At 34.6% G+C, this 25,934-nt stretch overlaps 5 protein-coding genes across 5 annotated transcripts; 3 read left to right on the plus strand and 2 right to left on the minus strand.

Moving 5' to 3' along the window:
* Nucleotides 1-780: 780 nt before the first annotated feature.
* LOC120138612 lies at nucleotides 781-16,539 on the minus strand. Its single transcript, XM_039154046.1, has 2 exons — nucleotides 16,529-16,539; nucleotides 781-2,208 (listed from the first exon to the last, which is right to left on the minus strand). The coding sequence occupies exon 2, from the start codon at nucleotides 1,935-1,937 to the stop codon at nucleotides 930-932; it is 1,008 nt and encodes a 335-aa protein (XP_039009977.1). The 5' UTR covers nucleotides 1,938-2,208; nucleotides 16,529-16,539; the 3' UTR covers nucleotides 781-929.
* LOC120138611 (probable LRR receptor-like serine/threonine-protein kinase At3g47570) lies at nucleotides 13,312-16,962 on the plus strand. The gene is made up of 3 exons (XM_039154045.1): nucleotides 13,312-16,163; nucleotides 16,287-16,701; nucleotides 16,804-16,962. The coding sequence occupies exons 1-2, from the start codon at nucleotides 13,451-13,453 to the stop codon at nucleotides 16,679-16,681; spliced, it is 3,108 nt and encodes a 1,035-aa protein (XP_039009976.1). The 5' UTR covers nucleotides 13,312-13,450; the 3' UTR covers nucleotides 16,682-16,701; nucleotides 16,804-16,962.
* Nucleotides 16,963-19,341: 2,379 nt separating this feature from the next.
* Nucleotides 19,342-19,856, plus strand: LOC120138623 (protein EARLY FLOWERING 4-like). The gene has a single exon (XM_039154055.1). The coding sequence runs from the start codon at nucleotides 19,461-19,463 to the stop codon at nucleotides 19,794-19,796; it is 336 nt and encodes a 111-aa protein (XP_039009986.1). The 5' UTR covers nucleotides 19,342-19,460; the 3' UTR covers nucleotides 19,797-19,856.
* Nucleotides 19,857-21,123: 1,267 nt separating this feature from the next.
* On the minus strand, nucleotides 21,124-22,780 carry LOC120138655. Its single transcript, XM_039154078.1, has 2 exons — nucleotides 22,251-22,780; nucleotides 21,124-22,176 (listed from the first exon to the last, which is right to left on the minus strand). Exons 1-2 carry the CDS (start codon nucleotides 22,264-22,266, stop codon nucleotides 21,788-21,790), a joined length of 405 nt encoding a protein of 134 aa, XP_039010009.1. The 5' UTR covers nucleotides 22,267-22,780; the 3' UTR covers nucleotides 21,124-21,787.
* Nucleotides 22,781-23,609: 829 nt separating this feature from the next.
* On the plus strand, nucleotides 23,610-24,262 carry LOC120138635 (protein PXR1-like). Its single transcript, XM_039154066.1, has 3 exons — nucleotides 23,610-23,618; nucleotides 23,717-24,019; nucleotides 24,113-24,262. Exons 1-3 carry the CDS (start codon nucleotides 23,610-23,612, stop codon nucleotides 24,260-24,262), a joined length of 462 nt encoding a protein of 153 aa, XP_039009997.1.
* The last annotated feature ends 1,672 nt before the right edge of the window (nucleotides 24,263-25,934 follow it).

The following is a 25,934-nucleotide window of genomic DNA, read 5'->3' on the forward strand; positions in this document are numbered from 1 at the left end:
TGATATGTTTGTGCTGTAGTTGCTTTATAATATAAAAAATATTGGCGGGTAGTTATTTGTTTGCATTTTCCTTCCTTGAATTTGTAATTTTATCCTAGTTGATACCATTAGTTTTGTTATCATTACAATTAGGTAAGTTTTATATTATTACTTGAAATTGAAAGAAAAAAAAGAGTTAACACTGATTTTCTAAAATAAGATTAATATAATTTCAAAAAAAATATTAATATGTGAATCATTGCCTTAGACATTTTTCTACAATGAAATTATTCTAGTCTTGTCTACCATCTCATTTCATGTATATCTTCTAGATTAATCTTCGAGTAAAGCAAAGTCGATGATTCACTTACTGTGATTGACCATGAAAATAGCATCCGTTATGTCCACAATCGCAATGTGATTGACGGCATTGTCGAAAAGACGAGCCACATCCAACTCGACCATATCGTGAAACTCGGCCAACACTTCCAACTTGATCACATCGTCCAACACCAACCTTTATAACATTGCTCAATCAACAGGTAACTATGCCAAGGAAAATAAATATGTGCATTAATCTTTTGCAAAATACTCTCCATCAACATGAATTCCTTCCGCTTTAAGCATATAATAAATCTAGAAAAAGAAGCATAAATTTAGCTATGTGGAAAGAGAGTATAGAGGCGGAAAAAAATCTTGTCTAAGGGAAGCTAAAACTAAAAATTAAGACAAAATCCCCCACCTGCCAGACAAATACAACCATATGATTAGCTATTTATATATAGAGAGAGAGAGAGAGATTACCTCTTCAAGATTTCATATCACCCTTTTCCAGCCAAATCCTCTCACAATTGCATTAAAAAAAATGTTCACATATCTTCATTGGCTGTCCTAGGTGCATCAGCATCATCAGGGTGCTGATATGAGATCCGAGTGGCATTAGTCACTGTTTAAGTGTTCTTAGCCATGTATGAATCTTCTTCATTATAGCGAAACCGACGGGCTCCACCATCTGTATCATAACACCTCACTCGATGAATCATTGCATATCTGCTGCCATGTTTACCATCATCACTGACTTCATATTTACACCCTTTTCCACCAGCAGGTCTTTCAGGAAATCTTCTAGGTCGAATCATGGGGTTGAAGTAATCATCTGAATTCAATCTCAGAATGGGGCGTGCTTGATCAAACTTCTGGTCCTGCATCCTCACGTGCGATTTTCGTCTCCTAAAATGGTCTAAACCAGGATTACAATCCTCAAACATCCTGGAGTTTCGCTGTGGTGATGCACGACCCGGAGGTGGGGATATGAACTCTCCATAACCAGCAGCAAATCGCTTTGTAAATGGAAACGTAACCCCATCTATTCTAGCATTAGACCTAAAATCTGGTGACCTGTTGCAACGTCTTGAATCCTCATTTTGATCCCTCTGCAACAACCAATCAATGGGTGAGCGGCTCCTTGATCTTGATCGAGCTCTCTTGTAAGGTACGGCATGATGATGTCTTCCACCATGGGGGGAAATGCTTCTTTCTATCCTGTCCAAACGATGTGGAATGCGGCTCATGTACTGTGTGCTGTCATCAGGAACATGCCTGAAATATTCATCTCTGATGCCTCTACTAACCCCTTGTGGATATCTTCTAAACCTATTCCGACCAGTACTATTATCTCTTACAGTATCCTTCAAAGTTAGCCTCCTTGGATGCATATTGTAAAACTCATCTCCTTCAACTGGTGATCTCCTTCGAAGGGTTGGTCTGTAAGAGTCCATAAATTGCCTGGTAATGAGGTGGTCAGGTCTTGCAACATCAGCAGCATCTGAGAGTGCTTGGCCGTGATAAATATGTTGATGCTCCCGCTTAGAAGAATCCCAATAATTAGCTGAGGGATTGGAAAATTGAGCACTTTCTGGGCTTCTGCCATGCATATGTGAAGATCTATCACTCCACATGAATTTATCAGAACCAGAGCCTCTTCCAGTTCGGGGATATGAACCATTAGAACTGTCAGACCTGAAATATTCAAACGAAATCTAATCTTAAGCTTCTCCGACTCTGAATCAGTAACATTCTCCAGTTGTCTGGAATTTTTATTGGCTAGCCCCAATCCCATTATCAAGCTTTTAGCAACTGGTTTCCTGTTACGCCTCATCCCACTCCTATTCCTCTTTGGAACTGTCTTCCAAGAGAAGTAGGAATTTACAAAACTTCTGTGTTCCAGACCTGTTGTAGAAGAGAAACTTCTGGTGCAAGCATTAATATGGCTCTGGAAACAATTAAAGCAAAGATCCAATGAAATATGCATCTATATTAAGCTGAAAGGAAATACACAAACTGGAGTATAGAAATCTTGTATCAGAAAAATTCCACTAGTTGTATGAGATTTAAAAAAAATTCAACTAATGAAAACTTTCTTTTACGAAAATTTTAGTTTTTAAGTCCTTTATAGTGTCAAACAAACTACAAGGTCGAGAAACTTACATTTAATTTGGTTCCTCCAATCTTGTCAGATATCTAAAAATACACAGATTAATATAAGGTAAAAGAAAATCAACGAGAGAAGTGTCTATCCTTCCTGCAAAATAGCATCGACGAGCACAATCAGCATATGTGCACAAAAAAAGAGAACAAAAGTTCAAATGAAAGAAGCTTAAGCATCCATCCAATCCACTTATAAAAGAGATTTTTGTCGTAATATATTCAGCCCCATAGCCGACAAAGAGACTATAACCCTATGCCTCCAAATGCCACTTACCTTGAGGCAGATCATGGTGACACGTTTGATGTACAGGAAAATTCCTTTCAATTGAGAATGTTAACATTGGACAAATTTTGTTCAAAATTCTTGGAATCGGAGTTCTTTGCATACAACAGAATATATACAGTAAACGTTTCATCAATCATCATCAAAGCATACACTTTTGACTTTTGACAAACTGTGTTCTTTTCTACGCATTATTTCTGCATATTAACTTCCGCAATAAGTACGGTTGTTTCTATCCATGCCCAAAAATTTTGACATGGCAACCTAGCTACTACGTGTCAAACTATCCGACAGCAGGATGGACTGAAGGGGGCTGGCAGGACAAGTATTTTCTATTAATAATTTGTCTCACCTAAAATTTATAAATTCCCCCTCAACATAAAATATTGTGTCCCTGTCAGACAGGCAGTCTGACCAAAAGACAAAAACATCAGTAAAGATATCCAGGTCTCCTTTGAAGGACAAATATTATTCTTTCCCTCAATTGCCGTACGCCTCTTTTCTGCATCTAAGGTGTTTTGAATTTCAAAAACAAGAACATGAGGCTCCTTAAATCAGAAAAAAGAAACTCCAAGATCCATAGATCCAAATCATATAAACATTAAAAACACCAAATTTATCATCAGAAGATAAGCACATCAGCCTTTCGACGCATCTAAATGAACCATAAATCCATCTAACAAAAAGTAAACACCTTAGAATTTCTATCTAATCAGCCTATCGATGCATCACTATAGCTCCCATAATAGTGTTTCAAGTCTTGGTTAAAGAAGCAGCTAGATTGACTTCGATATATTGCACTAAAGTAGACAAACATCCAAAAATTAGCGATAAAAATCCCTTCCAAAAAAGCTCCTGCAGCAATGATGACGATCTCCTCACTGACGAATCATCCCAGAAGAAATTTTAATACATTCGATGCCGAAGGTCGATATAGGAGAATTCGAAAACGAAGACCCCATCTCTTCAACAACTTTCATCAATGAAAAAACAAAAATGCCAAATCTGCTCATCCTCTGAATAAGATTCTTTGACGTCTAAACAACGCCAAGTCCGATTTTGGAAGAAGGGGGAGAATCAACCACAAAGGGTAGAAATTCAAAATAAAATCAAATAAAACATTAACAATCGCCCCAGCCAATTCTTACCCAGATTTTCAAATAAAAGAATCCATCATCGCCAACACAACAAAAACAAATTCAGCCGTGAAAAAAAAACAACTCCCTGGAATTTCGGTCTATAAATCAAATAAATAACGAAAAATCCAATAATCGGGGCTTCAAAACGACGATCTGGAGCTTCGAAATAGCCGATTAATCCAAAATTGTTGTTCTTGTTTCCGGTGTGTGGGAGGCGTTTAAGGGTTTCCCTAATTAGATCAACACTGCCCGTGGCTGAGAAGTTATACATTAAAGAAAAACGCTATCCGTTTTATTATTATTTTTTTAATAAAATCGATAAAAATTATAAAAAATATTATTATTTTTATCGATATTATTATTATTAATCGTTTTATCTATTTTATTAACATATCTAATAAAATTTCACTTAAAATATTATTTTTTTATTAATCTTATTATTATAGGGTACTTTATCAGAACTATTAAAAAACATTAATGTTTTACAGATAAATAATATTGTTTTAGTTATTTTTTACTGATTTTATTTTAAAAAATAAGGGTAAAGTATAGTAATTGTCCTGAATTTTTATAAAACTTTCATTTAGGTCCCTCAACTTTTAAAACTTGTAATACAGTCCTACAATATTTATTCCGTTTGCAATATGGTCCTCGACGTTGCACTGTCGTTAGTACGTTTGCAATATGGTCACTGAACTTTTTAGCCGCTTGCATTTAGGTCCCCCAACTTTTAAAACTTGCAACACATTTCTCAATTTCATTCTAAACCCTAAATTCTTTTTCGATCTCAAATTTTCTTTTTCGCTTCTCTCTTCTCTCTTCTCATTTCCAGTGTAACTTTTAAGTCGGGGATGCATAAGAAGTTCTAATATAACTTTGAATTATGTGGAGGTGTTGACTTGAATAAGGGTCCATTGAGAGAATACCCGACCAAGGGACTATCGGGACCATCAACGATTCAAGGTGTAATGTTAGATACATGTCATCTCAGGTGAAGCATAAATGTTCGATGAAATGCTTGTGAGAAAAAAATGGGGTTATAAATGCAGAGTTGACAAATACTACTAAGATGAACTAAGTATCATTGTTGAAAGTCACCAACAAAACTGGAATTATTTTGTATAAAGGACATATAATAATTTATTTGTTTAATCCTTGTGGTTAAATATTTTCCAACAGATGATCAAATATAATGAAATCCCAAACAGCGCATTCATCTCACAGTCTCTTTCGCAACTCGAAAGGCATCATGATAGGGTCAAGTAGCTGCTACAAATATAATACCCTGTCATGATGCCTTTCGAGTTGCGTGCATGGAAAATCGTCTTCTAAAGCTATAATTCAACTATAAATTTTCCAAAACATGTAAAAAAATCCAATTCATTCACGATATATCAGTCCCATAATCAACATGAACTTATTAAAAAGAATACGAGCTCAGAGGATGCCGAAAACCACATGTCGGATCAATACAATTCCCAGTAAACAAGTACTAGCACTCTCTCAGATTGAGCCTAGCGATTTCACTATGTCGATACTCACAACCAATTCCCTGATTTAAAGAAAAACCAAACAAGAAGAACAAAAAAATTTAGCCTAGGACCCTCTTTCACTTTTATTCTGATTGACTGAATATCTTTCATAAAGAGTACTAAAAGTTTTGATTAAGAAGAAAGAAAGAAAATTAGATGGTTTTGGTTCAAAACTAACATTGAATATCCAGATCATTAACATGCAGTTCCAGAAAAATAAAAATTTCAACAACAAAAATACACAATGCGAACTGAAAATGGGAAAGTGCGAAAGAGGAAAAGCTTACTTCCGGATAACCCAAAAGAGAAAATAAATACCTTCTTGCAAGTGAGGGGAGAGGCTGAGAAATAAACGCAATCGATGTTGCGTTCCAGCAATTCTTCCTCCATTATTTCTTTTTAAATAAAAAGCTGAAAGACAGAGCACTGCTTGGGTTTACAATTTTACATGGCGGAAAATTAAAGAACAAAAACCAAACGAGAGTGCATGTGAGCGAAAGAGACTGAGAGGTGAATGCATTATTTGGGATTTCATTATATTTGATCATCTGTTGGAAAATATTTAACCACAAGGATTAAACGAATAAATTATTATATATCATTTATACAAAATAATTTCATCTTTGTTGGTGACTTTTAACAATGATACTTAGTTCATCTTAGTAGTATTTGTAAACACTGCATTTCTAACCCCATTTTTTTCTCACAAGCATTTCATCGAACATCTATGATTCACCTGAGATGACATGTATCTAACATTACACATTGAATCGTTGATGGTCCCGATAGTCCCTTGGTCGGCTCTTCTCTCAATGAACCCTTATTCAAGTCAACTCCTCCACATAATTCAAAGTTATATTAGAATTTCCCATACATCCCCGACTGAAAAGTTACGCTGGAAATGAGAAGAGAGAAACGAAAAAGGAAATTCGAGATAGAAAAATATTTTAGTGTTTAGAATGAAATTGAGGATTGTGTTGCAAGTTTTAAAAGTTTGGGGACCTAAATACAAGCGCATGAAAAGTTTAGTGACCATATTGAAAACGTACTAACGGCAGTGTAACGTTGTGGACAATATTGCAAACAGAATAAATGTTAGAGTATTGTATTGTAAGTTTTAAAAGTTAGGGGACCTAAATAAAAGTTTTATAAAAGTTCAGTGACCATTACTATACTTTACCCAAAAAATAATTACAAAATCTGTAACTATATATTAAAACCTTCGCACTTTCTATGGAGACGTATTTGGATGAACTTTTTGGCGATTTTCTTTGACCTGGTTTCAAAAATAAATGGGTCAAATATATATTAGGTCACTAAACTGTATTTAAATATTGTTTAATCACTAAAAATTTATAAGTAATAAAATAATCGTTAAATTTATCAAATTATTATAAAATTGTTTGTGTAATGTTTAAGGATGATAATTTATAAGTATTTTCTTTCTGATCTGAATAGCATGAAGGTCAAGAAAGAGGAGAATATATATCTTGATTTTACATTGATCAATAAATGAAGATTACATATAATACTAATAAAAGGTCGAAACTTTGATTTATTCTTTTTATTTTGAGAAAAATCAAATTGAGATTAAGAAAGAGGAGAGAAAGAAGAACATTATAGTACCAATTATATTATAATGATGACCTACTTTAATCGATCAACAACAGAGAATGATTTCAGTCATGAGAAAAACATGATTAAAATAGTAAGTTAATTACATAGATAAAGATGCCCAAAAAGGAACATTTCAACACTTTTGTTAGACAACCGACAATTGGGAGATCCCAAAAATAAACTTCAAAAGTTAGATGTCAAAATCTGAAAATTTTAAAGTTAAGTGAATAAAAAAGTACAATAAAATTTGAGGGAGTAAATATTTCATTTGCCCAAAATGTAATTGAGAGATATTTTGCATTGGCAAATAGCCAAATAGGCAATGAGAACGGGGCACCCAAAGTCAAAAGATTCGGCCTTTTGCCTAGTCAATTATTAGACGCCGGGCCACGCATGTTGTTATGGTTAGAGATGGATATTTGAGGTAGAAATCTTGATTCGACCTGATATATTGTATTTATATTTTACATATTTAAAGATAATTAAAATAATATTATCACGACAATGGAAGCAAATTTAGGGCTCAAAATTATGAAGGGGAATTGGGATTTCTGGGTTCATTTGGTAATCGGGCAGAGTGAAGAGTTGTAATCTAGGTGTTTGGGAGATTGGTTAAACGACGTAAGTTAATTTAAATGTATTAGACTAATTGTTTGATTGGGCCATGGGTAGACGAAGCCCAATTATCTGATCTCGTTCGGTCCTGCGTAAGTTAAGACCAAAGTTAGTTGTATTGTTGTATAAAAGGCATCAACTTCTAACATGAAAGTTATGGAAAATTTTAAAGAAAATAAAACTTCTGAATTCTTGTCTTCTTGTTTCTGAAATCTCCTTCTTCTCTTCAAATCACAACAATTGGTATCTAGAGCTTGTTCTTGATCCGAAAACAAGCTGGGTAAGTTAAAGAAAATGCATACCAAAGGAAGTGAAAGTAATGAATCTACAACCATGGAAGAACCAACGTCACACGATAAAGAAGTGCTGCCAACCTAGCGGGCAGAGCAAAAGAATACATGGGAAGAAAGGTTATCAAAAGAAACCCAGGGATATGTGCAAAAAATCTTGGAATTAATGTCCAAGGTAGCAGATGAAGTGGAGTCCTCACCTGCAAGCAGTCAACAAAAATATAAGAGTAGACAATAAACAATGGCAATGAAAGGTACTCCTTTGACGATAAATCTTGAATCAATCACGAACCCAGATGATGCGCCGGCTGTATCGATCTTTATCGATCTTGCAAGACTGTCACCACTCTTTGTGCCCAAAATGCATAATATAGCACCAAAGAGCTTACTGCACTCATAACCAAGATTGTTTGCTTCACCATTACACATGCACCAGACTTTTTGGGATGTTATATTCAGCATTTCGGGCTCGAAAAGCGTTTGACAAAAGAATTTGATTGATCCAGAACGCAAGCAACTAAGGTGTGTTTCATACTCTTTACAAAGTGCTTGCTTTTGTTTTTTTTTTTTTTTTTTTTTTTTTTGTATTCTCTCTTGCTGGAGATGTTTATAGGGAAAACGCGACTCATGATATGTTCAAAGAAGGTTTCAGCATTCAAAACTTTGTTGCTAGAGCTTTTCCTAATCGAGTGACTGAGATCATAGATCCCATTATTCTTCAGGAGAGAGTGCTATTTAAAGAACAATAGAAAGTATAACTCTCAATGATATACATCTTCAACACTTGAATTCAAATTTGTAATCGGACTAGCTTGTTCTGCTGAATCACCCGGTGAGCGGATGGACGTGATTGATGTTGTTCCCAAGCTTTGTTCTATTCAAGACAAGCTTCTTCGTCTAAGTGAGCCCAAGCTTTATATGCTACTAAATCAACAGGTATACAAAACAGAATAATCAATCATTACATGAATTCATATTAATGCTTTAATTCAAATGATTTTAACAAGTAAAATGTATGTTGGTTACATTCTTTTATAGTAAACCTGATGCTTTAGACTTTTCCTTTTTTTCATATGTTACAGGTAGCTAAGGTGCCATAACATGAATGGTTTTGAGTGGCTAAGGTCAGTCAAAGTGCAGCTATCTAGTATTTTCTGGACTCAACTTTGAGGAAAACTATAGAGTTTGTCTATAATCTGTATTTAACACAATCACATCCCTTTTTTCATCAATCAATTAGTTACAACAAAAACACCTTATCTATTTATAGTAGAAGAGATGGGAAAATTCTATATAGAAAATTTTTAGTGTTGAAAACTCATATTTAAATCCAGGGTTCTGAATACCATAAGACAATCGAATCCCGTGCCATATAACCATCTCCATCAAGCCATGGACATGCTTTGCCTACTAATCTCGGCCTTTGCCAAGGCATCCACCATTCCATTGGGCTCTTTAAAATCAAATGCACCACTAACATAAAACCAATGCCACTTAAAAAAAAAACCATAAGCATTCATCTACAGCATGAAATGAATCACCATACCATTACAAATGTTATACACTGCTGCTGACCACTCTGACTAATAAAGAAATTCAGAAAAAAAAGCTATATCAAAACTGAAAGCCAAAGCTGGAATAACTCGGTTAGAGTGTGTGGCTGTTAACCACAAGGACGAAGGTTCAAGCTCTTCTTCTAGTGTGTACGTAATTTTTAATTAATTTTTGGATATTTATAACTAATTATAAATTTTTCCTGCTTTTGTTGTTCGTGGTCTCTGAATCTGTATCAGTCTGAACAAGGATTAGTATGTGATTTACAAATTGGTATTTAGAGTGTATCGACATCAATACTCCCATGGGTTCTTGCTTTTTTTATTCTTGTTTCAGATATATAGCTACTTAATAGCTTTGTGTCCAGAATTTGAAGTCAAGAGTACAAGTTCTTGATGGGGGAGATCCTTAATGATATGAAAGATTATGAAGAATAAATACAATAATTAATGGATTTATGTTATGAAAGACCTAGAGTTTTGGCTATACTTTGTATGGATTCCCATACATGTATTGCCAAACAAACGGGGGTTAAATAAAAAAATGAATGGACGGTTTGGAACACCAAAATACATAAAAGATCGGTCATGGAGATTATGTAAATTATATAAAGAGAGACTTCTGGATAACATAAAAAGAATACCATTTGAGGCTTTAAATTCGTAGAAATGATTAGGCCATACTTATCAAGATGTAACTCAAAATCCTCTTCAAAAACTTTTCTTGCATTCAAAATTGCGATTGTTGATGTGATTTTAGGAGTGATTTTGGTTTTCATTTGTCTGCTCATCTTGTGGTTTAGAAAGACGAAAGAGCAGCAGCCAACAATTACCTGTGCAGAAAATTCGCTTTTACCGTTATCGTACCAAAGCATCCTACAGTCTACTGATGAATTCTCCATGGAGAATTTGGTTGGTTCAGGAAGTTTTGGTTCTGTATATAAAGGGACTCTTGAAGGGGATGGAACAGTTATTGCAGTAAAGGTGTTTAATCTTTTGAATCATAGAACATTCGACATCGGAATCTTGTCAAGATATTAGCAGCCATTTCAGGCGTTGATTATCAAGGCAATGATTTTAAAGCCTTAGTTTATGAGTTCATGGAAAATGGAAGCTTGGAGGATTGGCTGCATCCATCTGTTGGTATAAATGAACCAGAGACAACGAGAAACCTGAATTCTGGCAAAGAGTTAATGTGGCCATAGATGTTGCTCATGCACTAGAGTATCTACATCATCATTGCAAAACAACAATCATTCATTGTGACCTCAAGCCAAGCAATATTCTACTCGATGAAGAAACGGTTGCCCATATAAGTGACTTTGGCTTGGCAAAAATCATTTCTGCAGACATGCTTAATCTTTCTGCAAAAAAATCCAATTCCCTAGGATTAAGAGGAACTATTGGTTATGCACTTCCAGGTAAGTTTCCTTTATTCATTCCTCCCATTATTTAAAAGCAAAACACACAATCTAGTAGTAGTTTTTCTTATATCTAGAGCTTGGATGTAAGAGGAGATTTTTATATTTTTAAGCACTTTCATATATAATTTTTGATGAACTAATTGTAGAATATGGCATGGGAAGCGAATTATCAATGAAAGGTGACGTGTACAGCTATGGCATCCTCTAGCTAGAGATGTTTACGGGGGAAAGGCCGACCAGTGAAGAGTTTAAAGAAGGTGAAAGTCTTCACAACTTTGTTAAGGAAGCTTTACCAGAACGAGTAATTGATATTGTAGATCACATTTTACTGAGAGAGAGAGTCTAAGGAACAATAGGTGACATTTCTCCAAGTTCAAACAGCCTAGCAAATGACAGACATCTCCTGTACCTGAATTCGATACTCAAGATAGGACTCGCTTGTTCTTCTGATTCACCAAGTGAGCGGATTGACATGAGTGATGTTGTTACCAAGCTTTGTTCCATTAGAAACAAGCTTCATCAAACTCAATTATGTCAACAAGTTCAAATAAAATATGTTGCTCAATCAACAGGTAATAATATACCTTCAAGTGATAAATATTGTTTTTAGATGATATGAAGTAAATGAGATTTCCTTATTTTCTATGTTGCAGGTATCAAAAGCAAGAAATAGAAGCTTTGTGTTTTGTTCAAGTGATAGTTGGGAAAAAGTAGACTTGTTTGCCATATTAATAATAATGTTGGGTTTTGAGTCTGCAACCTAGACTTTTATGTTAGGGGAGTAAATTTATAAATTAAAAGGGGATACACTTCTAAAATTTTAGGAGGTAAAAATAAATTATCATTAGAAAATACAAAAAAAATTAAAATATTAGAGAATTTGAAAATTTTAAGGGCCGACTATCCCAACCGCTCCCCTTAAGTCCTTCCTTTGAGTTTACTCAAGACTGACATCATATTCATATGGAGTCGACCCAAACTCAAATCTATTACTTACTATTGATTTAGAACACTTGAAAATCATATTTAAAACCATTTTAATCCTTTGAACCAAAAGAAAACTTGAAATTCTTACATTTTTAGAAATCTGCTAAAAAATCTAATTATGAATAATTTTTTTATTTATTATTTTTATAAAATTCTATAGTTATTTTATTGAAATAAGTTCAAATATCTCTTTATATGATAAAAATACATTATAAAACATTTAGAAATTGATGCTAAACATTAAAAAAAATAAAAAATCATCAATTTTATATAGATTTTTGTTAAATTTTTATGAAAAAAATAGAAAACTCAATTAGATTAACCAAAATTCAATCTGAAAAGAATAACAGTAACCGATTGTTGATTAATTGCTTTAGCTTTTCATTTCCATCCTTATCAATAATAACACACATACTTCACGATACCAAGCTCTCTCATGACGGAGGAAGCGATTTTATTTTACAATACTGGAGAAGTACTTAAATATTTTACCATGATTATAGGATTGATTATTTCAGAGTTACATCTAGTTATTAAGAAGGAAAGCATAGACATTCTTGATCCAAGTGGTGAAGAAATTGGCGTACATGACCGGATCGGTAATGTTATCGTGTTGCTTTTTCGAATTCCATGGTCCATTTCACCAAGCTTCCATCCCCCTTCTGCTTCACATTTAGGATGGACTTGGAGTTCTTGTACCACTTCAAACAACCACCCTCTACCACCTTGTAAACTATTGTCCGATTTTCGTCGTCCATATTTTCTATCATTTCCTTCACGTTCTCAGATTTACCTATAAGAGAGCAACATTCATATGATGCTAAAATCCATAATTACAGTTACATATGTATAATGTTTTAGTAAAGTATGACATAAAATTGAGTGACGAATTATATTATATGTTATAAGTATTAAAATTTCACGAAAAACAAAATATAAATACCATAAGTTGTATTTATAATTTGATGAGAGTTATGGCTCCATAATTGGGTCCTATGAATGTGCCATTCATTGAATCCAGCTCTGCCTCGGCGTTTACTTGAAGGCGATGGGTTATGTCATGTCAAGTTATCTTCTACAAGAAAGGTTGAAAAATGATGAATCAATGTCTAAAGTTTTATTCAAAACTTCACGGCTTAGTCATTGGGGCAATATGAATTTCCTTTAATTACGATCACAATTCTACTCATCGGTTGACGGATGGTTATTTCTTTAAAAATTTTAAATTTTTATATATTTAATATTTTTTTATTAATAATTTATTTTTTCTGTCTAAAATTTTATAAATTGGTATCTTAGAATTTTATAAGTTTATTCCTAACATAAAATTTTATGTCCCCTGATTGACCATAAACATCAACCCCAATTAGACGCATCTAACTACAACATGCACATGGAAATAGTAACCACGCGGCTTTCAAACTTGAACCAATTGACGGGTGATAAATTATGATAATATCGGAGTTCAAAAACTATTTATATAGCACCCTGGTCCTTGTTGATGAACCAAGCACTCTCAAATACAAAGAAATTGATTCGATTTTATGGAGCTATTAAGAAATCATTTTGAAGGGTCCAGCTCTTTTTACCTTGTTTACATTGAAGTTTTACTTCTCTTCTCATGCTTCAACTTGCTTGGTTTAGCAACAGCAACTCATGTGGTTAGAGGAAATGATACTGATCAGCAAGCTTTAATCCAGTTCAAAGCCATGATTACTGGCGATCAGCTCAGAATTATGCACTCCTGGAATAGTTCCATTCACTTCTGTCGGTGGCATGGTGTTACATGCGGTCGCAAGCATCGGAGAGTCACCAAATTGGAACTGCAATTCCTCAGACTCTCAGGACTCGTATCGCCGTACATTGGAAATTTGAGCTTTCTAAGGGAGTTGAATCTTACGGGAAACAACTTCCACGGCGAGATTCCTCAAGAGATTGGCCGTTTAAGAAGATTGGAAATATTAGAAGTGGCCAATAATTCCATCAGTGGTGAAATTCCTTCCAATTTATCTGCTTGTTTTAAGCTTGAAATAGTTGAAATGGAAGGCAACCAGCTAACAGGAGAAATACCTGCTTCGTTGGGTCTCTTGTCAAACCTGTACTTCTTGGGTTTTAGAAACAACTATTTGAAAGGAAGTATCCCACCTTCCTTGGGGAACATGTCATCCTTGGAGGAACTTGATTTGACGAGTAATGCATTAAGTGGGAGTATACCTAAGGCCCTTGAGCGCCTGACAAATCTTTCATATTTCACGGTAGACGATAATGCAATATCAGGTATTGTTCCAGTCACAATCTTCAACCTATCTAATATCATACTCTTTTCCGCTGGAGGAAACAAGATTCAAGGTACACTTCCTTCTGACTTAGCAATCACTATGCCATATGTTGAGTTCTTTTCTGTGTGGGGAAACCAAATTTCTGGAGAAATCCCTGCTTCAATATCCAATGCCTCAAATCTGAATATACTTCAACTTGAGGGCAACAGACTCAGTGGAAACGTGCCTTCGTTAGAGAAGCTGAATAATCTCTTTTCATTTCTCATAGACTCAAACCATTTGGGACATGGGGGAGAAGGTGACTTGCACTTTTTCTGCACTTTAGTTAATAATACCAAACTAGAACTCCTAGTTATGGGCGACAATAATTTCGGTGGGGTATTTCCTGAATGCATTAGCAATTTTTCTAGCACCCTTACAGATTTAGTAATGCAAGAGAACAAAATAAGGGGAAGAATTCCAAATGGCATTGGAAATCTCATCAATTTAGAAGTGCTGGGGGTATCTCAAAATCAACTATCAGGACCTATTCCCCTCGATATTGGCAGGCTTCAGAAGCTAATGATATTTTCAGCGCAGATTAATTTTTTCTCTGGGAGTATACCTCATTCCATTGGAAATTTAACTGCATTAACCAAACTTGCTTTGCATGTAAACAATCTCCAAGGCAACATTCCTTCAAGTCTAGGTAAGTGCCAAAATTTGCTTGAATTGGGTCTTTCTTATAACAATCTTAGTGGACCAATACCACCTCAAATTCTTCGACTCTCATCCATGTCCATTTCACTAGACTTATCGTCCAACTATTTGACTGGTGAGCTTCCCGTTGAAGTAGAAAATCTGAAAAAACTAAGTGAATTCTATGCTTCCCAAAACAGGTTATCTGGTTTGCTTCCGGACAACCTTGGTAGTTGTGTCAGTCTAGAAAAGCTTTTCTTGGATGGCAATTTGTTTGAAGGGCCCATTCCGTCATCTTTGAGTTCATTGAAAGGACTCGAGGCATTAGACGTATCTAACAATAATCTTATTGGTGGTGTTCCAGATTTTCTTGTGAGCTTTGGGGCTTTAAAGTATTTAAATCTCTCTTTCAATGATTTTGAGGGAATGGTACCAAGTGAAGGAATCTTTAAGAATGCAAGTGCTACATTTGTCCAGGGAAACAATAAGCTTTGTGGAGGCATTCTTGAGTTACACTTGTTAAGATGTAAATGTAACTCAAGAACATCATCATCAAAAACTCCTTCTAGATTAAAAATTGCAATTATTGTTTTGATTTTAGGAGTGATTTTGATATTCTCTTTTCTTCTCATCAAGTGGTTTAGAAAGAAGAAAAAACAGCCAACAACAACCTCTGCAGGAAATTCGTTTTTATGGTTATCTTACCAAAGCATCCTAAGAGCTACTGACGGATTTTCAATGCAGAATTTGGTTGGTTCTGGAAGTTATGGTTCTGTATATAAAGGAATTCTTGAACAGAGTGGATCAGTTGTTGCAGTAAAAGTGCTTAATCTTCTGAATCATCGAGCTTCGAGGAGTTTCTTGGTTGAATGTGAGGCCTTGAAGAACATTCGACATCGAAATCTTGTTAAGTTATTAACAGCAATTTCTGGTGTTGATTATCACGGAAATGATTTTAAAGCCTTGGTTTATGAATTTATGGAAAATGGAAGCTTAGAGGATTGGCTACATCCATCTATCGACATGTGTGAATCGGAGACAATGAGAAACCTGAGCTTCTTCCAAAGAGTTAATGTGGCCATAGATGTTGCCCATGCACTGGATTATTTACATCATGGTTGTGAGACATCAATCATTCATTGTGACCTGAAGCCAAGCAATATTCTACTCGATCAGGAAATGGTTTCCCATCTAAGTGACTTTGGTGTAGCAAAAATCCTTTATGCAGACGGACTTAACTATTCTGCTAACCATTCGAGCTCCCTTGGGGTAAGAGGAACTATTGGTTATGCTCCACCAGGTAAGTTCAGCTTATTCATTTCTTCCATTCTTTAAAAGCAAAACCTAAATTGCAGTTTTTCGTATATTTAGAGGTTTCCTCTACGATTATTTTTATATGTGATTTACAGTGAATTAATTGTAGAATATGGAATGGGAAGCGAGCTGTCAACAAAAGGTGATGTGTATAGTTATGGTATCCTCTTGTTAGTGATGTTTACGGGGAAAAGACCGACCGACAAAAGGTTCAAAGAAGGTTTAAGCCTTCACAGGTATGTTAAAGAATCTTTGCCGGAACAAGTGATTGAGATAACAGATCGCACTCTTCTTCAAGAAAGAGTCGGAAGAGGAACTCTCAATGGAAACAGCCTGAGAAATGACAAACACCTACAGTGCTTGAATTCTATATTTGAAATAGGTCTCACTTGTTCTTCTGAGCAACCGAGTGAGAGGATTAACATGAGTGATGTTGTTATCAAGCTTTGCTCCATTAGAGACAAGCTTCATCCAACACGATTACGTCGACAGGTTCGAACGTAAATATATTGTTTGATCAACAGGTAATAAAATATTCTTATCTTGTTAAAAAAAACTCAATCATTTGATCACTTAAGGCACATTTCCACTATTTGTAAGATAATTGTTGTGTTTTCATTTTGCAGGTATCTGAGGTGGCATATTGATAACTTAAAAGGCTTAGGTCAGGCGAAGTGTAGGCTTAGAGCACTCTGCTTTGAGCAAAGAGAATAAATATTGAATATTTACAGTTCTCCACCAATAATTTGTATTAATGTTCCATTTATCTGTGTAATTTCCACCACTTTTGGGGCTTGTTTTTATATATGTTACTCTGTTTGTCATCAAATCATATAATTATGTACAACAGCTTTCAAATATGGTCTAATCAATTAATAAAGGTTACCAAATATGTGGCACACTTAATTTTCTAAATTAATCATTGAAATATGGTCCTCCATGTATTCATTTTTATTGGTGATTTTTTACTTCTTACCAAATATTTAATTTGTTATGAATTCTCTTACTCTGAAGTTCTATGTACTTGAAAATTTTGAACCATCATACAGATATTTTCTGGTGAGTGATTTTGCTGGTGTGTGAAGGTACGTAATGAAGGGGAAGTTTGGCCCTTGATAAAGGATTAAACGGTTGGATTTTAATATATTGTAAAAACAACATTTGGCATTATCTTTTTCCTCTTCTGGCATCAAACAAGCAGGGAACTCCATTTTCGATATTCAATCTCCATATGAATGAGCCTGCACATTCCTTCAACATCAAGCCCCATATGCATGAGCCTATCCTTAATATTCAATCTCCCTTAAAATGGCAAGCCAGGCAACAAAAGCAATGTGGAGAGGATGCCAAAGGCACTACACTTTACTATTATGCAGTCTAATCTCTGACCATATGACTCAGGTATTAATTCACCTTAAACCAACATTATTAGCAAAGAAAGTAAGAGCTTCACTCCTCATTTGAAATAACTTGTTCAAGCACCAGCTGACATTATTGTTGAATTCAGAATATCAGAAATCAGTACCTTTCAGGACATAGGCATTGATCCACACCCCCACAAAGAACCAGCACCAGCAAGTATATTTCATATCAGAAGACCACTAGACCACTGGTGCGACGATGGGAAAACTTTAATATATTATAATTTTACCTTTTGTTAATGTTAAATTTGATTCATTTTTTTTTAATTTATTGGCTTTTATTTGCTTAAAATGTGCTCCAAGTTCCTATAGTCTTCAAACATTTGGAATTTAGTACTCCATTTTTCAAAATTTAAAATTTAAGTTCAATTATTAAAATTATTTTGTTAAATTCAGTTCAACCACAACATTATTTTCTCTAATTACACGAAAGTCAAGTTAATCTTTGTTTAGTATTGTTTCTGAAAGATGTTTAGGGGGATAAAAGTAATGTCAAACATATAAATTTTCTTTAGAAAAATGGCTGATCACTTAGTTAAAAAAGAAATGAGGATAAGTTCTTTAAAGCATGATGGTAGTTAGGACTGGGTAAGAGTTATGTATAAGTCTTCCATTTTTATAACAGCACATGTGTTTTATATTAATCTTTGTGTTTTATTTGGGCTGATATTTTTTTCAATATTATAGATTTCACTCAAGTGTTATGTACTCTTTTTCTTTATTTAGGACAGAGAAGTTTTAACGAGACACATAATTTAGATATATGTTTTATCAATAAAATAATTGACGAAAAAAAACTGAAAATTAAAAAAAAAATGCACTTTTTAACTAGGATATATTTATTATATTCAAAGATATTTTTCCGCCACCTTTACTTTCATTTTGATCTTCTTTGATAAGAAAAATTGCAGCCTAAGATATTTCTTATTATTTCTCATTACGACTCTCACCAAGGCACATGTCTCTCACCTATCACATCTTTTTGGATCAAATTTTATGTCAATTGTATTAATTGATTTAATTTACTAAAATCATATGTGGTTAGTGGTCTTTTCGTATCATTATTGTTATTTGTTAATATAATATTTTCTCTGAGTCTCTTGGTAATTTCCTTAATTAAAATTAAGATGTTTGATTATATTATCCAAAAAAATTCTTCTAATAAATTTGATATTATTATTTGGTAGAACGTCAATGAAAAAGAGTCTCACAAAACTTGAAATAATAACAATGTCTCTTTAAATATATTTAAAAAAATTAAAAATGAAATACTTGTCATAATTTTAACAATACTTGTATAAATAATTTATCACGAATAATATACCAGATAATAAAATACAAATTAAACATCCTTTTAATATAATATAAACTTTTAAAAAAAATATTTTCTAGATTGTTTAAATTTTTAAAAATATATTTAACTCTTTTTAAAAAAACAATCAAGTAACAACTAGCAAATAAAGAAATTATTTAATTTTATCTTCGTTTAGATATTAATCCATATTTGTTTCAAATTTATCGTATTTTAAAATTATTTAATTTTATTTTTAATAATATATATAATATATAATATTGGTTTAAGATGGAAACTAGACCATTTGATATCGGTATTAACTAATATCGCACACGGCAATTATTGTAGTTTATATTGTTGTCCGATAATATAAATATTATCCTCACATTCGCTTTGGTAGCGCGTGAAACAAAGCTTTCTTCAACAATTTATACCCCAAGTCTCCTCTCCACTGCGTTTCTTCAATGACTCAACCCCTAAAACATGCTCTCGTCATGACTATAGCCTTCTTATCGTACATGCAAATGTGAAAAACTAGATTCCGAAATCCAAAAAAGATTGAAAAACCATGTCCAACAAACCAAGAAACAACAACAACGGGAAATTGAAACATCATCGGAACGAGGGTTCCGATGATGTCGAAGGCAACCCCGATGTCTGGTCCACGTTGGACAAGAGTTTCAAGCAGGTCCAGACGGTGTTGGACCGGAACCGGGCGTTGATCCAACAGGTCAACGAGAATCACCGGTCGAAGATAGCCGACAACATGGTGAAAAACGTTGCACTCATTCAAGAACTCAATGGGAACATTTCCAAGGTTGTCTCTCTTTACTCTGATATGTCTTCTACTTTCTCATCTGCGTTTCATAAACAACACAGCAATGGACACACCAGGGACGACTGAAAATTTTCTTTTGAATAGCGAATGAAATTTTCGTTATTCAGAATAGTAAATAAATAAATAAAATAATAAAAGGGTAACTCTTTTGTGTAAGATATGTTTTTTTTTTAATTGATGTGATTCTTCGGTTGTTTTTATATGAAAAATAAATAAATAAAATAATAAAAGGTGTGTTTTTATATGATAAATAAAAATGATTTTCATATGAGTCGGATTAATTTAGAAGCACACAAACCCATCAAGTAATCTTAATAATTAAAAGAAATATTGTTTTCTTTGCATAATATGTTTACATTGTTAATAACTAAGAAAGATTTTGAACAGATGATACCTTGTAATCACCTCATACTATTAAAAAAGACACACATAATCTCTAGAATTATCTCTAAATATTTTTTATTTTCACTCCACTAATATTTATATTAAAGATGAAAAGGATAATAAAACCTATAAACTAGTTAAACCAGAATCAAATATATATTATTTATGCGAAATTAAACTAATACTTCTTTAAAGAAAGACAATCCGGTGCCGTTATCACCCACATAGCGAAATCCCAACAATCCTTCCTCAGAAATTAAAACCATGGATCGCCCCAAACAATCCGAACCAAATTTTCAATGCGATACGATACAAAATCAAAAACAATACGATAAACATCAATGAACAAAGCAACGCCATGAAAGTCTTTCTCTTCAACACCCAATTCCAAGACATAAACAATTTACTACCTTTAGCTATCGCATGATAATTAATCATATCGATTGAGAAAATGTAGAAAATACATAAAACCGATATAAGATTCCTACAACTGGTCTTACCGGTATCAAATATATACCGAAAGAACCAACAAAAGTTAAATAACATCAAACATGCTTAATGAGAAAACAACACTATGAGAGATCCACACCTTCTTGAAGTTTTATGGAAGATGCTAGTTTGCCTGCTCCGAGTTGAGTATCTCAGCTGATTCTTTTGGTCAAAAATTCATCTACGCTCACCGTACTAAAATGCTGATTATCAATATTAGAGGATAGAAGTTGTGGTGTTGTGTTTGGTAGTTTATCTTTTCTTGATTTGGATAGAGACCGGTGAATTATGATGAGTATAGTAAATATTTAAGAGAAGAAATAAGTGCTTTGGTGACTGGACCGTCTGGTGAAGACAAACTCTATGCTTGGAGAATGGGATAATGATCTAATATTTGTTAACTAAATTGCCTAAAACAAATGACTCCATATTTACACTTCTTTAAAACTCAGTCAAAACGAAATTACCAATTTAAAAAAAAATATATATATATATATATATATGTGTGTGTGTGTGTGTGTTTCATTGAAATCCATCTGACGAACACTACGATCCAACCCACCTACCTTCTCTGCCGAATAAAGGATTTCATTGAAATCCCCAATAACCAGCCACGACAGATCATGATCAATATAAATTCCAAGACTCACTGCGACGCTGCTCTTCCGGAGCCCCATAGAAACTAGTACAGCGCCACGTGATACCATCCTCCACACACGATATAAGAGCATCAATATGATTGTCCGAAAAGGAATGTAATCAAACATCACAGTCACCACATCATGCTAAGCTCAAACCACCGCAATTTCCGCGGCAATTAACATCAATTCCATGAACGTAACCGCACTTCCTTCTCACACCTTCCATTCTATCAAGAAAACTACAGACGAGTTGACGTCTCTCAGCACATGCCGGAGATGCCCCGCGGCCCAAAGCTTCCTTAAGCCACGGACGTTCCAGTTAAGGATCTTCATTGCATCCGGCTGGCCTGGGAACACAAGCCTGTCGATATCTCAAGGTTACCAGATAAATTTTTCGTTTGCAAAATCGGGGTCTCTGGAGTACTCCGTTTTCTTTTCACACTGTCCTGTTTATGCAAAGGATTTGCCTCCTCCACCGAGGTCATCACAATATCCGAACCATTGACAACAAGGTTGTTGCCCCCTGAATGTCGAAACGTACGTTCAACCCATTCTTTCGTTCGTCCTAGTGACTGCACCCCCTAAAGTCGAACCAACCTCTTTCCTAGTCGAAACTCGAGCAGTAGAATCATCCAATTTGTCTTCTCGTAACCATCTACTCGTTTGTTGACCTCGCCTTCGTACGAGGGCCTTAAGAGTTGAGTACCATTGCGGAATAAGATCACCTTTCTCACGGAGAATGCGCATTGGGCAATAATTCTCACCATGCCCCAACTTGCCGCATAAAAAACAATAGAGCCTTAGTTTCTCATATTGAAACGTAGCGTAAGTAAACGTATCATTCGGTAATGCCAATTTCTTTTTCCTCTTCAAAGGTTTTCGAATACCCAACCCCACACGAATGCGCAAACTACCACGATAGCCCATGGAAACTGCAGTAGCATCATATTCAATAAAATTGCCAAGAAAATTACCAAATTGCTTATCAACCAGTTCCGAAACATACCTAAAAAGCAAGTCATTCACCACACCCAATAATCCACCACATCAAGGGCCACGAAACGAGGATCATCGCCCACCCCCAAATGATGCAAAATTAATAAGTGGGAGCTAAAATACCACAGACCTTCAGAAACAACCGATCAACATCCACCTCATGATAAAGGCGAAATAAATAACGATCCACCCCCAATTCAGAAATAGAAATACTGCCAATCGGATGCCAAACGTTTTCCGCCTCATTGCCTGAAAATTAATTGTGTTCACGGTACGGAATCTCCCCACCAAGCATAAATCAAAGGAGATTGGAGACGCGGTTCCTTGAGGCGTAATCGTGAAAGCTTCCTCCTCCTCTTCCCCGAAATTCAGATTCTCCAAATCACGCTCAATGACACACCCATCACACCCCAGCAACAACAACACACGAACCCTAAAAATAAACTAGCAAAACTAGAGAAGTTGAGAAATCCTCAGATAACGTGCCAATAAGCGGCAGAGAGAAACTGCACAAAAGCAGAGAAGCCCAAACGCAGAGGGTTTAGGTAGATTGATGGAGTTAGTTAACCAATTAAAAGTTAAACCACTAAAATATTTTATATCGTTAATTTAATATATTTGTTATGTCTCATATTATAATTTATACAAATCATGTGTTTTATTATAATTCATGCATATATATTAAACCATTAAAATAGCCCGTTACTAAGAAAAATAAGACCCTTGAAAATGTTTCGAGAAATTATCTCTATCTTACTCGTGTATGATTATTAAGCATTAAATCAGTCAACACTCATTTAGTTCGGCTTAAATTTTGCTACAAGTACCTAATCGTAAACTATTTAATTTTCATTTCCTTTACGTTCTTATTCACAACTAGCAAAAATATTTTTTTTTTATCTCAACTTATCATTCGAGAACAGGATGGTAAAGGTTGCTTTGGTAATTATATTCTCATTGGCCCTAGTCCACGCATTCCAATTTGTGATAAGCAAAGATGAGAAAGATTTGTTAGCTAATGATAATGATAGAGACCATGGGAAAGCTGGAGAAAAAGAGAGTGTTGGTAACGAGCTAAAAAAACATAAAGAGAAGAAGAGTGCGAATGATGAAAAGCATAAAGAGAAAGAGAGTACCGGCGATGAGAAGACTAAAGAAAGGGATAGTAACGATGATGAAAAAGCTAAAAAGAAAAAGAGAGTCAGTCATGAAAAGGGTAAAGAAAACGAAAGTGACGATGATGAAAAAACTAAAAAGAAAGGGAAAGCCGATCATGGAAAGATTAAAGAAAAAGAGAGCGACGAAGATGAAAAGTCTAAAAAGGGAGAGAAAGCCGATCATGTAAAGGCTAAAGAAAAAAAGAGTGGCGATGAAGAAAGTAAGAGCGACGATGATGAAAAAGCTAAAAAGAAAAAGAGAGAGAGTCATGGAAAGGGTAAAGAAAACGAGAGTGACGATGATGAAAAAATTAAAAAGAAAGGGAAAGCCGGTTATGGAAAGGCTAAAGAAAAAGAGAGCGGCGAAGATGAAAAGTCTGAAAAGGGAGAGAAAGCCGATCATTTAAAGGCTAAAAAAAAAGAGAGTGACAATGAAGAAAGTGAGAACGACGATGATGAAAAAGCTAAAAAGAAAAAGAGAGTCAGTCGTGAAAAGGGTAAAAGAAACGAGAGTGACGAGGATGAAAAAACTAAAAAGAAAGGGAAAGCCTATCATGGAAATGCTAAAGAAAAAGAGACCGACGAAGATGAAAAATCTAAAAAGGGAGAGAAAGCCGATCATGTAAAGGCTAAAGAAAAAGAGAGTGATGATGAAGAGAGTGAGAGCGACGATGATGAAAATGATAAAGAAAAAGAGAACGACCACGATAAAAAGAAAAAGAAAACGGGTCATGCAAAGGATAAGGAAGAAGTGGGAGCCGGTCATGTAAAGGACAAGGAAGAAGAGAACGGCGGTCATGCAAAGGATAAAAAAGAAGAGAATGCCAATCATAAAGAGGCTAAACATGATCTACAATTGCATTAAGTGATGTACCTGCTTTATGTTGATAACTTTTAAAAACAAAGGTATTCAATAAAATGAAAATGAAACTTTGATTAATAAGGCAATTGCATGTGTTGTTGTCCTCTTATCTTGGTTTTTTTTTTCAGTTGTTATTATGCTCTTATTCATACTCGTCTTTTATACAATGTGTTGTATGTTATATTCTAATGGTTTTGAGGCAGCTATTACCAATTTTTTTTCTTTTATAATAAAATTGATCTATACAGAGCAAAAAATCATTTCAAATTGAGCGCTTTAGAACTTGAAAATCATAAAAACATTTACGTTGTGTATTTTATTATAAGTTTTTTCCTATATTCTACAAATTTAAGTGCGACAATTTTTTGTTACACGTTTTAAGAATAGCAATTGGGGACCTCGAAGCAAAATCTGCGATACTAGTTGTTGAGAATACTGAGATAACTACCACAAACATTCATAAAGAAAATAATCAAAAGTAACACATAAAATAGCTTAAGTTGTTGTTAAAGGGAGTGTTGTTCTCTTTAGAGATCTTGAATTCGAGTAATAATTTTAGAGGGTTTATGTGTATTTTTTATGCTTTAGAAAGATTATGAAAAAATATGTAGAACCTATAATATAATTATAAGATTGAGAATATCTTACTAATACACTACAATAGTTATAACTTTTAATGATAACATTTTATATAATGATGAGTAATTTTGTCACAAATATGATGCTTATTATGAAGAATGTTTTTTATAACACTATCTATATAATAAATGTTATGCCCTTTTATTTGGTCACTATTATATTAATAACTGTGACGTGTTAAGCTTCTTTACAAGTAAATTGTCACTATTATTGTATTAATAATGCCAAATGGTAGTTCGTCACAATAAGTTTATCACTAGTAAAACATAAGTGACAATGCATTTTGGTAAGTTCAGGGACTGACTGCCTGATTTTCGCAGTATCCTAATTCCCAAGGATGCTAAGCAGCATGCTGAGCCTTGTGCACTACGACACCCTTGAATAGCAAACTACCCCAGTTTGGTTTTAAACATTTTTCCCAGTAAACCGAGTTAATTAGGGTATAAAGCCTAATTTCTTGCATCGAAACCCTTCAACTTCCCTTTCTTCTCAAAAGCTTTTCTTCCTCTATACTAGTTGCAGCCTCCGATTCGTCATCGTCCAACCGTTCATGTACAGCACCGCTGACATCAGCGTGACTCCCGCCTCGTCGCAAGTTGATTGGTGCCCTCACTTCCATCATTGCTGTTTGTCGTTGTGGAGCTTGGAGGAGAAAATACTTCTTCATCTCTCGCCATCGTGAACCAACATCAATATGGAACTCCTGGATCATTTTATTTCAATTATATAGTTTTATTTAATGTTCAAGCTAGGGAGAACGCTGCGCACAGCACCTTCTACACGTGGCTTTATGCCACAACTGGAAAGTCCAGCCCGAATCCATCCAAAACCCAATTCGTACTCATTTCAGCCCAGTTTGTGAACCAAGTCATCCATAACCCGAAGCTTGTTCGACCAACCTTATTGGCCCAACTTTCTGGCCTAAGCCCAATTCTACTAAGGTCCAAACCAAATACCAGTCCGAATTGCATTCCAAACCAATTGAGCTGATCTGATCTAAATCGATTGAGTCCAATCGAGCTGGTTGATCATTGAT

Source organism: Hibiscus syriacus, unplaced genomic scaffold, assembly GCF_006381635.1.
Source record: "Hibiscus syriacus cultivar Baekdansim isolate YM2019G1 unplaced genomic scaffold, ASM638163v2 tig00110704_pilon, whole genome shotgun sequence".
Taxonomy (NCBI): domain Eukaryota; kingdom Viridiplantae; phylum Streptophyta; class Magnoliopsida; order Malvales; family Malvaceae; genus Hibiscus; species Hibiscus syriacus.